Source organism: Spodoptera frugiperda, chromosome 19 (assembly GCF_023101765.2).
Source record: "Spodoptera frugiperda isolate SF20-4 chromosome 19, AGI-APGP_CSIRO_Sfru_2.0, whole genome shotgun sequence".
NCBI lineage: Eukaryota > Metazoa > Arthropoda > Insecta > Lepidoptera > Noctuidae > Spodoptera > Spodoptera frugiperda.
The window spans coordinates 3,682,974-3,696,680 of NC_064230.1; the positions used below are offsets into that span (position 1 = coordinate 3,682,974).

Below are 13,707 nucleotides of genomic sequence, written 5' to 3' on the forward strand. Positions count from 1 at the left end.
AGTAAGCCGATAACATAATAATTAATTGAAAGCTCATTTTTATCAAACTGATACTGTAAATGAGAGTTTGTGTGTTTGGACGTTTGTCTGACAATTAGATTCTTTTTAGGGATGAAAATCATCCTTTGACGAGGTGAGAGGGAGTGTCAGACTCTAACTGACTAAAAACCACCCCGTTCCTACTCCTGCTTTTCGAGCCGGAGCTCCGGTAACCCGCTAGGCATCAGCCCTTCTGGGCCCCATCTGTGGTGGTCTGATGGCTCTTTGACGGGCCGGAGTGTCCTTCGCGACGGCTGGAATGCAAGGAGGTAGTAGTAGTACATTGCCTCACGCGCCCCGCCTCCTCCTTAGCTAGCATGACCGTTTAGCAGAAGGAGGAGGCTTCCCAGTCCCTCTCGCTCCGCATCATAGCCTGAACCAGGGCTGGACGCAGAATTTAATGAAATTTGGTATACAGACAAGGTATAAGCTGACTTTGGGTGATAGGATAGACTTTTTATCCCAAGTGAAGCTAGTTAAAATATTTTTATTTCAATAAAATAATAGGGTGGGTTTCAACTCGCGACCCGACCACATGAGCGGTGCGCGTCGCGTTCCGCGCGCCTCAAAGAGCCATCAGACCACCACAGATGGGGCCCAGTAGGGCTGATGCCTGATCCGGAGCTGCGGACTACCTAGCGGGTTTACCGGGGCTCTGGTTCGAAAGGCAGGAGTAGGAACGGGGTGGTTTTTAGACAGCAAGAGTCTGACACTCCGTTTCGCCTCGCGTAAGGCGGGAGAAGATATTGGATGATATTCCCCCTACAAAAAAAAAAACCTATTAAATAAAAAGAGTAAGTACTACCTAAGTATTGATTGCACCAATATGAAATATCCTTTAGCAATGAATTATTCATGCTATGTAGCTAGTATCATCTCCGAGTACTGGTTTTTCCTGTTTATGTGGCTGGCAAACTTAGAAACAATTCAATTGTATGTTTGTTACTCAATAACGTCTAAACGGCTGAAGGGATCGGGATGAAATTTGGAACAGGGATAGATTGTGGTCTGGAATTACACATAGGCTACTTTTTATCTACGGAAACGCAAACGAAGCGATTACGGACGTCTTTTTCTAAAATAAAAGTAGCCTAAGTTACTCCTTAGTATATCAGCTGCCTGCCAATAAAAGTCCTATCAAAATGCGTCCAGCCATTTCAGAGATAAGCCGCAACAAACAGACAGACAGACAAAAAATATTATTTTGGTATATGTATGAATAGTATATCTATTACTCATATGCATGTAGTAAAAAGTGGTTAAATCAATATTACAAACACGCACTACAATTTTTTTATTAGTCTAGATAGAAAAATCTAAAGTTCTAGATATTTCTCAGTGGAGTAGCCTGCCTTGGCGAGGTCTCGTATAAAACATTGTTTGGGTGCACTTTTTTTTAGATAGTAGTTAATCATCCAACGACTTCTCCCGTCTTTGGGTGAGACGAGATTGAGTATCACACTCTTACTGACTTGACTGATTTTTTGCCTAAGAACGTTGGCCCGTGCCCGGAGGCTCCATATATGTAATTGATTCGACAGATTTTGTTGTCGTCAAGGTTATTATCTTTTTCATTCACTTTGACTGAATATTAGTTTTACATTGTTCTCACATAATTGAAGCAATCGAAACAATGTAACCAAGAATTGTATTGTGAATCTGATTGAAAAAGAATAACCTATGGAGTTTCTTGCTAGTTCTTCTCCATAGGAATCTACACTTTGGAACGAGCAAATAGCTTCACAAGAGGACCGACCGACAGACAAAAGTTATTAATATTATTATATTTGCTTTGACGTTCAAACGTGCCTTCCTGGTCTATTTGAAATAAATAATTTTGACTTTGACTTTGATGCGGCGCTAGCTAAAAAATAAATAAATTAAATACCCTTCATTGCTGTTTCTTCCTTACAATTATACATTAATATATGCCTAATTTCTAAACTAAATTGACTTGATCCATTCTAAAATGCATTGTAATTTTAAGGCAACTGAATTATTTTTTGTGTGACAGCTTGTCTGTCGATATAGGCCTCCTTCAAAGACTTCCACGTGTTTCTATCTATTGTTACGGGTTCATACCGGTGTTAGCTACGCCTCTGATATTTCTAGTAGATTTTACAGTTTATTATAATTTGCAGTTTTACTGTAACATCTATAAATATATTATCGAGTTGTTATATTGTGATTCCTAACTTACTGAGGGCCCTTTTATCATAAAAGCATGTAAGCAGTGTAAGTACCATAATAAATTTAACAAGAAATTATTAAAATAAACGAAATTTGTGTTTTGAAATGTCTCATAAGGATAATTATTTGGAAAAAATCAACTTTTAATTGTAGAAAATCATAAGAAATGTTTGAAAAAAGTTAATAAAATATACAAAAAGATATGATTCCGGCCAGGATCGAACTGGCGGCCTTCTGCGTGTAAAGCAGATGTGATAACCACTACACCACGGAACCAGTTGAACAATGAGACGAAATTATGAATCTGTACCTAACATGCTACAATGAAATAAACATGGCGTCGAATGACGTCACTCACAGATACGCGTCATTTGTTTTGGTTATTTTTACGCATGATTTTAATGATTTATGCCATTCACGTGTCGTAGTTTTGATAAAAAATACGCATAAAATGTCTATTTGATTATAAATTGGGTTTTTATACTAAAATATGTGTCGCAGCTGTGCTAAACTTTATATTGGCAAAACGTATTTGATCTTAGGTTTGTCTGTAGGATAAGGTTGTATAAAAACTTATTTAAGAACTATATCGCATTAAGTAAAGCAACAGAGAATTTGACATGAAATTATTTTTTAAAGTTTTAAGGATAGCTAAAGGAAAATATACAAGTTTTATTGTTTCGCAATTGAAGATAAAATTCGAAATTAAATTTAATTTCTTTAATATGTAACTAATAAATTTCTATTATAATTATTTTGCATGCCTATTTAATTATCTAAAACATATTATTTTCTTTTTCATTTTATAATTATTTAAAAATATGTAAATAAAATATAAACATATTAATTCTAAGTTACATAAAACATAACTTTTAAACTGCCGCGACATCTATGCTACATTTGAGAAACTACATGTGTTAGAACTGTATAATTTGCACCACTAGATGGCGTTGTGTTAAACTTACGGCAATGCGGTGTATTTTTATACTTTTTAATACTATTTTAATTTTATACTTTAAGGTTTTATAATAAATGAAAGAGAAACAACATAAATTATATTTTAAACACTTTATTAATTCGCAAACTTTTACTTAATAGTTAGTATTCTAAAAATGCATCTACAATTTTCAAATACGATTCCTTAAAAATTATACAAATTTTCTACTTTTAAAATGAAATGCATGATTGTGTTAACTGTGAAACAAACACATTATTCTAAGTGTGTATTTCGATCTATTTTATTATGTATTTTAAATATAAGGTGTTCTCAAAGTATCTGCCACGGCTTTAATGGGAGGAAGTATTGTGTTTGAAGATTACAATAGTAAATATAAATTATTGATTATGAGTTCTTTTTTCATACAAAAAGAATGTGCGGGTGCGTTTCTTATGAAAGTGCTATCTCTTTCACTGTCTCTGACACTTCGTCAATGATAACAATTGCTACCGATTGCGAATAGTGCGTATTTGAACCACTTTATGCAGAGTAGAGTCAATGTTTGTTTAACTTCTTTTTGTTCTCAAATTGAATTAACTGGTCCGCGGTACGAAATTTCTTCACTATTGTAATCTTCAAACACAACACTACCTTCCATTAAAGCCGTGGCGGATACTTTTAGAACACCTTATACATATATGTATTATAATTTAGTAATAACTTAATGAGATTTAGTTAGACATATTTTAATTAATATTGTTATATCATGTAAGTATGTAATGAGTAATTTAATGCGAGCTACTGTTTTTATTATTCAACAGATGGCGGTAGTGTGAATATCTCGTTCTTTATTCAATAGGGAATCAGCTGCAGTTTTCTTGCTCGTTCTTCTCTATTCGAAGCTACACTTTGGAACGAGCACCTAGCTTCACGACAATTTAATTTGACGTTTCATAAGTGCCTAATTAAGGATTTATTGAAATATGCAATAATTTTCAAGGTCAGAGTGAATAGGTACTTTCTAAGTCTGTGTGCTCCATCTTCGGCCACATCTTCGCTTTGCCGTTCTGATAGTAAGCGGGTTGGTAACCAAACGAAGATTTATCAACACTAAAAAAAATATATTCTTATTCTTATTAACTTAGCAGTGATTGGACTATTTGTACTCTGCACCATCTGTTGAGCAAAACAAGAAACAGTAGCCCCATTCAAATTAATGATGACAAAAGCATTGTTATGTAAAGTATTTTTAAAATGAATCTTAATTTATATATTTTGTTATTATTAAACCTATTTTATTATACATTAATCTTATATTTTAATGGACGTTTTTTTATACTTTGTTGATTTAAAATCTAAGCGACTTTTTAAATTTATTTTTTTATTTAAAAGCTATTAAAGTTAGTGTGTAATCTTTGTACTGAATTTTTCGAGTGTAAATAAATTTTAATGAATAATATCGCAAACATTATTAACAATCATAATTTAGCATTTTTACTATTTTATTGTAAAATTTAATTTCACATATATCTCTTTTTTATTTTATTTTAAATTACATCTAAAAAACCCGTGATTTATTATAATAATAATCCTATAAATAAATTCTACAATTGGAAAATACGGAATTTAAAAAACAGCATACCGCGGCGGATTTTCCAATTTTACCCAGAATTCCAATGTCAGAATGGACATTCCAGAATCGGTTTCCATTATGACAACCCATTATTCAAATTTCGGGTTTTCCAATGTGTTTAAAAAACGTGAAATGTCACCAAACCATGTTATTTTAATGAGTAGTTTGTGATTAAATTAAATTATTATTAATAAATAATTAATTAATTAGCTAAGATCTTCCTCATGCAGGAGACCACGAAGATCGCTATCAAAGATGTCTTGAGGATGTCAGCATCTGGAAAAGGAAATGTAACATTAGAAACATAATTATCCCTATAAACCCTACTCTTTCTGCGGGTGACATAAGAGCTGAAGACGCCCGGTTCCCATGCATGGGTGCGGAACCTACCAACGGCAAGTACCAATGTGACTTCTTCCGAGTTATACAGTACTTTCTAAGATTATTTAGACACCACTGACAACTGGTGAAGGAAAACATCGTGAGGAAACCTGGGCTTATAATTTCTAATTATAAGTTTGAAATCGCCAACTCGCATTGATCAAGCGTAAGCGGGGTGATTAATTTTCCAACCTTCACCGTGCGAGAAGACGCCTTAGGTAAGCTATGGTCACTTTTAAACTGTTGATGTGTGATGTGATTTGTAGTAGGACACCCACGGTGTGTTGATTGCACATAGTTACCTACATGCAGTGTGGAGTAGGTAGGTAGGTAGGTAGGAGGGTTCCCGCAATTAAATGCTCACTCAGCACGAGGTGCAACACAAAAACGCACACGACACATAACAAACCACTCGACATATGTTTCGCTCCTCCACGGAACATCCTCAAGAGGTATTGACTCAGAGCCCGACTTCGAGCTACAATTTCGGCTTTCGGTTTCAAATAAAACTAAAAAATATATAGCTCGACTTCGAGTTCGAATTGCGGTTTTCCGTTTCTCCTAAAACTAAAACTGAAATTAAAAACGTATTGTATTGCTAGAGCTATATTACCGTTACAAGCATGCTCCTTCTCTGTGAACCCGGAGTCGGCATCGCATAGACAGATCTTCTCGGAGGGGGGGTGCACCCGCAGGTGGAGGGGCGTGGTGCCGGTGATGTTGGGGGTGCCGCAGATCAGGCCGTCGTTGCACTCGTCGCTGTTCGCACACACGTGGTACAGGGCTGGGGATGGAATAAGTAGTTGTTAAAGACGATATTTAGGCAATATTATTTTTAATCAGCTACTCTCTCGTGGTTTTACTAGCTTTGTTCGGCTCTTATTGATCGTAGGGTGATGTTTTATAGCCTACTAGCAAACCCAGCGAACTCCGTTTCGCCACCAATGATTTTCCCAGGTTTTCTGCTTGTCTCTTGAATTTTTCCTAAATTGTCTTTACTATAAACCTCACGGAGCCAGAGACCTTTCCAACGAATGTAAAACCATGGAAATCGGTTTGAGCGTCCTCGAGTTATAGCGTCAGGAAGGAAAACCTGACTTATTTTTATAGTTCACTATCTAACACAAAAATAATTATTCAAATCGGTAAAGTGGTTTAAGAGTAAAGAAGAGACAGAGATGTGAGTTACTTTCGTATTTATTAACCGACTTCTAAAAAAAGAAGGTTCTCAGTTTGATCTCCATGTATGTAGGTACTAGGTTACTACTATGGTACGAGTCTGTAAACAAGCAGATGGATCACCTGATGGTAAGCAGCCCGGCCATGGAAACCCGAAACACCAGAGGCGTTACAAGTGCGTTGCCGACCTTTTGGGGGTTAGGAATTTAAGGGTTGTTGGAGAATCGGTGATTGGGAAGAGGGGTAATTGGGCTTCCGGTAACCACGCTCATACAACGAAACACAACGCAAGCGTTATTTCACGTCGGTTTTCTGCTCGGCCGTGGTATCACTCCGGTCGAGCCGACCCAGCAGTGCCGAAGCATGGCTCTCCCACACTTAAACTACATTTTTAGCAATTCCTTCAAGGATAAAATAATGGAATACTTTGGTATAACTAGAACCGACTAAATAATACCTCTAAGACCGCTTTTAACCTCCATAATAGGTATTTATATACACCTAAACCTAAATTAAGTAAGTAGTTCTTATCTAAACCTAAATTATAACTCAACTGCAAAGGAATATAAACCTTGACACTCTGTCGTTAGAGTAGCCATTTATAAAAATGTGGTCAAGTACGTTTTGTTTCAAGGGTTCCTTAGAGTAAAATGTTAAGCACATCCTATGTGGTACCCGCGGTTCTGCGTGGTAAAGATATCTTTATCTTTACTTTCTTTTTTCTTTAAAAAAAAAAACGTTGCCCAACACTAGGATTTCCTCCTGTGTCGTGGGTGCGTTTACAAACATACAAGTTCACATACACATGACACTCAGACCCGAGACAACGATTTGTGGATCTCACAAAGAGTTGCTCCGTGCGGGAGTCGAACCCGCTACAAGTTGCCCAGCCACCGCGCCAACCGTGCAGTTAAATCATCTAATCAATCAGTATAATTTATAAGTGACTAGCGTTTGCCCGTGGTTTCACCAGCGTTATTAGAGTAAAAAGCAGCTTGTTTGTTACCTATATATTACCTATTCCAGATTATCACACTAATACGTGCTGCCATCTGAACAGGTCCGCTCATACTGTTGTGGTTCTTTCCTCAAAAGACTACTCCAGAATCAACTTGCATGGTTCTCTCACATTTTGACTTGATTTATCTGGACTTTAAAGAACTCTAAGTTAGGACTTCTAAGTTTGTTTCGGCATTTCTTCTCATAGTAGTCCGATAGGAAATGCCGACCTCAAGTAGATTTTATTTTTTTATAATTTTTGACGTGTAAAAGTGTAAAATAAATTGTAGCCTATTTATAAAAAAAAACATTTCATTATGAAAGTTTCTTTGTTTGGATGTTTGTCCGTTAATCACACTGAAACTACTTAACGAATTTTGAATCAATTAACAATATCTAATTAAATTAACAATACTAGCGGCCACATTTTAATGTGCACCTTGGTAGATTTTTATTGTCCTGATCATAAATAAAAGTAAAAATGTGGATTTTAGCTTGTACTCAATAACTACAGAAATCTGCAGCCGGATTTTCTACTAAAAGTTCATATTACAACTCGGAAAAAGTCACATTGGAACTTTGCTGTATGAGAAGTGAGCGTCTTAAATCTCCGGACCACAACGACAACATAAATAAATATGAGTTTTTTTTGATTGGGGATTGGGAAGATTGGGGGGGGAGATTGGGCCTCCGGTAACCTCACTCATACAACGAAACACAACGCGTGCATTACTCACGTCGGTTTTCAGCCGGCCATGGTATCACTCCGGTCGAGCCGCCCATTCGTGCCGGAGCGTGGCTCTCCCACACTAAAAGACCTTTACTAAAGACCCCTAAAAATATTAACATTTCGTGTATAATGCTAAGCACTCCGAGCTCCTCAAGTTCTCGTGTGAAACACGAATTATAGATGTAATCTCTATTTAAAAGTACCTACTTTGTGCTCGCTACTATTCGTAATTCATTATATTTCGAATACTTATTCTTAGTTAACATGAAAGGTTGACTCTTTAACTAAGTAGGGTAAAACGCAAATGTATATTAATATACAAAACAAATCTACGTATGAGTTTGTTACGAAAGAGCTATCTGTTTCACTGTCTCTGTCGCATGAAAACAATTGTTCACATTGACGAAGCGACACATCGGTCGTATTTAAGGTAAGCGTCCACAGGCCCGCATCGTACTCATCGCACGCATCGTACGCATTACGTTCGACGTATTCTAGTACGCATCGCATGTTGGCATTGCTCGTTCTTCTCCAACGAAGCTACACTTAAACGAGCGCCTACCTTCACTTACAGACAGACTGACGGACAATTCACGTTTCAAAAGTGCCTATTTAGGTTTAACTTGAAATGTAAATGCTTTGACTTTGACTTTGATGATGCAGTCCGTACGATGCGGATGCAGTGTGACGCTTACCTTAAGAGCTATATCTCTTTCACTAAGCTCTGTCAATGAAAACAATTGCTATGAATTACTTCTTTATGTTCTCAAATTGAATTAACTGGTCCGAGGAACGAAATTTCTGCACTATTGTAATCTTCAAACACAACACTACCTCCCATTAAAGCCGTAGCGGATTCTATTAGTACACATTATATCAAATGATGTTTGTTCATAACCAGTACAAACTTTCTCACTTAATAACGTCTGTCTGGAGGATTACTAATTCGTTTTAACTTTAAGTGTAAGAGAGCCACGCTTTGGCACTGTAGGAGCCGACCACGGCCGCACAGAAAACCGACGTGAAACAACGCTTGCGTTGTGTTTCGTTGTGTGAGTGAGGTTACCAGAGGGCCAATTACCCCGCCTTCCCAATCCCTCAACAACCATTAAATTCCTAACCCCCAAAAGTCCGGCAACGCACTTCTAACGCCTCTAGTGTTTCAGATGTCCATGGGCGACGGCGATAGCTTATCATCAGGTGATCCGTCAGCTCATTTAGAATCATAAATCGTAGAATCATAAGTTCTTGTATGAGTGATGAGTATGTTAAGTTTGTGTAGATAATAATACGAGCGATTCTCGCCATCAAACTGAGAAGTTTGGCGAGCTAAACTGTAACACTTTCAAACTGTAATAAAACTGAATAACAAATGAAAAAAAAAATACTGGTTAATATGATTTTATTGTAACTTTCGTGAGACATAGTAAATTAATTATTATGTTATCGGCTTACTCACGTATTTGTTTGACGAGGAACTCGACTAGTTTCAAGCCATGCTAGAGGCTCATATTCATGAGCAGCATTACGCGACACACGACGCGGCGATTGTCGCACTGCTACTCGACAGTAGTCCGCAGTGAGTAAGCCGATAACATTTTATACATAATTAATATCATATCGTAGGTCGTAAAAAAACTTACCTTTAGTCTGCGAGTCACACTGTCCATTGACAGGGGGCTGGTTGTCCCCACAGAGGCATCTGGTGACCGGATCGTAGTGGGTGCGCACGCAAGAACTGCTGCTGATCCCCGCGCACTCCGCCTGCCGTGAACATGGTCGGGCTGCAACGGTGCAAAGAGGTATTAAGACTCCAGCTCATCATTTTAGTGCAAGAGGGACGGAGCTATGTAGGTTGTATAGCTCCGTCCCTCTTGCACTGCTCAATGATCGACCATTCTGACACAATTGTAATAGCAGACTAAGGCCCCAGATTGAACGCCGTGGTGGTCACCGGTGACCGACGTTAGCGGAGGATTTGCCTTTAACAAGAACTTAAGGGACGTTTTTAAGCGGGGAAATTCATCTCCTGCCTTGGGCGAGACGAGAGGGAGTGTCAGACTCTTACTGACTAAAAACCACCCCGTTCCTACTCCTGCTTTTCGAGACAGAGCTCCGTTAACCCGCTAGGTAGTCCGCAGCTCCGGGTGATTACATAAGGGACTACAACTATTAAGGGACTCCATAAGTATTTGATTAAGACTGGGCATCAAAGCTATTTGATAAACTTGCAATTAATTGTCTAATTAACAATACTATTTTACAGTGTTCTCTATTCTACATTATAACCTACATTGTAACTTCCATTCCACTTTACTAACATACGATGTAATTACATAATCTAAACGAAAAAAAAAGTATGATTACACAAATTCTACGCAATGTCGGCGTAGCAGCTACGCCGTAGCTACGTAATGTCTACGCGTACCTAAGTGACTTCAATACCTATATCTACGCTACGCAGCACCCAAGTGGCTATGTTATGTTTACATAATGCCTATATACTACGCCGTAGTAACAAAATATCTACGTAGCCCCGAACTATGCAGTGACTACGTCGCAGCTACGCAATGTCAACTCTACACTGTTTTTTTTTTGAGAGGGGAAAATCATCCAATGACTTCTCTCGCCTTGGGCGAGACGAGAGGGAGTGTCAGACTCTTACTGACTAAAAACCACCCCGTTCCTACTCCTGCTTTTCGAACCGGAGCCCCGGTAAACCCGCTAGGTAGTCCGCAGCTCCTGATCAGGCATTGGGCCCCATCTGTGGTGGTCTGATGGCTCTTTGAGGAACTTTACACTGATGGGACTACGAAATATCTACGCGATGTTTGCGTAGCGCTAATGCCGTAGCTACGCAGTATCAATAACTCACAATGTTAAATAGTAGCCTATATCGCTCTCCAGTCTCCTAACTACCTCCAGACATAAAAATCATATCAAGTACTCCGTTGTGACGTGAAAGAAAGTCATTAATTTTCATCCTATAAAATGATGGGATTTTTAGCGAGATTTTCCACCAGAGATGTGCTATGCTGCGTTGCTGTGGATGCGTTTGGCTTCCACCAATCATATTCATTGGAACACATAGCTTAGCACTAGTGGAAACGGACTCAGCTAAGCTATGTTTTTTAAATGGAAAGATGCGTGTTATGGATGGCTTCCCTATTATCGATATATCGCATATTCGAACTGCGCATCTTCCTCGCAGATTGAAGCGGCGCGTCGTCATAGCACATCTTACTCGCACGGCTACATAGCTTAGTATCAGTGGAAATGGTCACATAGTTTCACAGCTTAGCTATTACATCTTTGCAGCATAGCTACACAGCACATCTCTGGTGGAAAAGCATCCAAAGGCTTGGTGATGTAAATCACGATTTTCACTGTACTATGTATTTATTTGCGTAATAACCACTGCGGTTTTACTTCAGTCCCATATAAGCCTAATATAAATATATTGGTAGGTACATAAATGTTGGTAGCCAACATTGTCGCCAAGCCAAGCCATGGCGTGCCAAGATATGCAAATGTAGCAGTCGTATTATTATACGATGTCTAACATAAAGGTTAGTAGAGGCTCCATAAATATTCGTTGGTAGGACAGTCTCGTATATTATATTGCTTTTTGTGCGACCTTGAATGTGTATGTTCATATAATGTTAGGAAATTACCTGTGCTAGTTTGAGGATAATAATTTACCTATGAAAAAAATAAAACCAAACATAAGGTAGTTACTGTAAACCTTTAAAAACCTTCGATTGTCAATGAACTCCATCATCAGGTCGACTCCAGACTCTTAGTAAATTAATTATTGTAGGTAGTGTTTATAAATCTTTATTGAAAAACATAATAGAAGCATTACTCGCTTCTTTAATATTCGAAAGATCCCCTCAGTTTTCTTAGGATTCCATCATCAGATCCTGACTTGATGGAAATGGGACCCTCTCGGGAGTATAAACTCTTGAACAAAAATAATGTTTTGAAAGTAACAGTCTTGGATCCCGCATCGAAGTAAATCAGAAGCTGATATTGTTATTGAAGAAAAGAAAACGATAGTTTTCACTTCCCTTGGTGAATTTTAATGCAGGAGACAGAATAACTTAAGTCATAAGGCATAAAAGAGAGCTGGCCATATATCACATATTAGCTTCTGCCAGTGGCTTCGCCTACATTCCCGTGGGATAAAAGTAGCCTATGTGTTATTCCACAACATAATCTACCCTTGTTCCAAATCTCATCATTATTTTTTATGGTATAAGCCGGTTTAAACGAGTAGACTACACCCGAAACACTAGAGGCGTTACAAGTGCGTTGCCAGCCTTTTGGGGGTTATGAATTTAAGGGTTGTTGGGGAATTGGGGATTGGGAAAATTGGAAAGGGGGGTAATTGGGCCTCCGGTAACCTCACTCACACAACAAAACACAACGCAAGTTTTCGTCGGAAGCATGCTTCATTCAACATTGTACTTAGTGGCCATAAAAAGAGGGTTGATTATTGCAAATTACAAATTAAGATCTTTTCAACAAACATTGATTACGAAGCATTTATACTGCTATAAACACGAAATTAACTCTTAACACTATCGTTTTAAAGTACATTCCACAACGAAACTCGAATTCTTGATTAAAATTTCAAATCAGTTGAAACGGTGGCCACTCCAATCCAATTTACGCTGACCTCCAAGTACTGTTTCAACTAGGCTTATCGCGGGATCAAGATAGAGTGGATCTACGTGTAGAACCGAAACGCTTCCGATAGCTATCACACAACGCCATCTATTACCAAGTAGCGGAACTAGGTTGGAATATATTACCTGTGGAGGGCATTTTGTTGGAATAGAGGTAAAATTAGAACTGTTACCGAGCTTGCTTGTGGGTCAAGAGCACTGGGCTAGATATTACTATAAAACTGCACAGTTAAATCGTAAATGGTGGGTCTGGGCTAGGAGTGTCAAGAACGATCACAATACGTAGTAATAGACGGTTGATGACGGGGTATGAAAATTAAAAATCTATTTAGTCCGTCAGTTATCTAACAAAAAAATATTAGACACGTATTTTTATATACCGTTGAATATAAAAAATACCTGTCTAATATTTTTAAATAATATAATAATCTATTTTTATAAAGAATCGTAGCAATTGGCATTCCATTGTCTCTGCCTACCCCCATGGGCATGGGCGACAGGCGTGAAGTTATGTATGTATGTAATATTTTTAAATAATCTATAAGACGGTCATTATAATAAAAAATAGTTATCTACCATATTCGTATAGTTGTATAAATTATATTTGTTACTCAATCGCGTCAAAACGGCTGAAGGGATGGGAATAAAATTTGGCACAAATACTAGCTATATATTTTATATTATAATTATAATATTCTGATATGGCTTTGATTATGGTCTGGATTAACACATATGCATTTTTATCACACGAGAACGCGGGGGATTTCGCTAGCAGATACTAGTTAATGATAATATATTTTCGAAAAAATCCTTATTTTCATAATCTTTTTTTTTTTTTTTTTTTTTTTTTATGGAGTAGGAGGCAAACGAGCAAACGAGTCACCTGATGGTAAGCGATCAGCGCCGCCCATGGACACCCGCAACACCA

At 37.8% G+C, this 13,707-nt stretch overlaps 1 protein-coding gene and 1 non-coding gene across 11 annotated transcripts in view; both read right to left on the minus strand.

The window, feature by feature from the left end:
* Positions 1 to 2,432: 2,432 nt before the first annotated feature.
* On the minus strand, positions 2,433 to 2,505 carry Trnav-uac (transfer RNA valine (anticodon UAC)). The gene has a single exon. It is a non-coding gene; the product is annotated as a tRNA-Val (tRNA).
* Positions 2,506 to 3,282: 777 nt separating this feature from the next.
* LOC118280830 (uncharacterized) overlaps positions 3,283 to 13,707 on the minus strand; it is a 28,256-nt gene continuing 17,831 nt past the window's right edge. For all 10 annotated transcript variants that reach the window (XM_050700986.1, XM_050700980.1, XM_050700981.1 and 7 more), the window contains 3 exons: positions 9,732 to 9,872; positions 5,794 to 5,964; positions 3,283 to 5,075 (listed from right to left, as the gene is read on the minus strand). In XM_050700986.1, the coding sequence (XP_050556943.1) occupies positions 5,002 to 5,075; positions 5,794 to 5,964; positions 9,732 to 9,872 (386 nt within the window). In that variant the 3' untranslated portion in view covers positions 3,283 to 5,001. The remainder of the gene's footprint in view (positions 5,076 to 5,793; positions 5,965 to 9,731; positions 9,873 to 13,707) is intronic.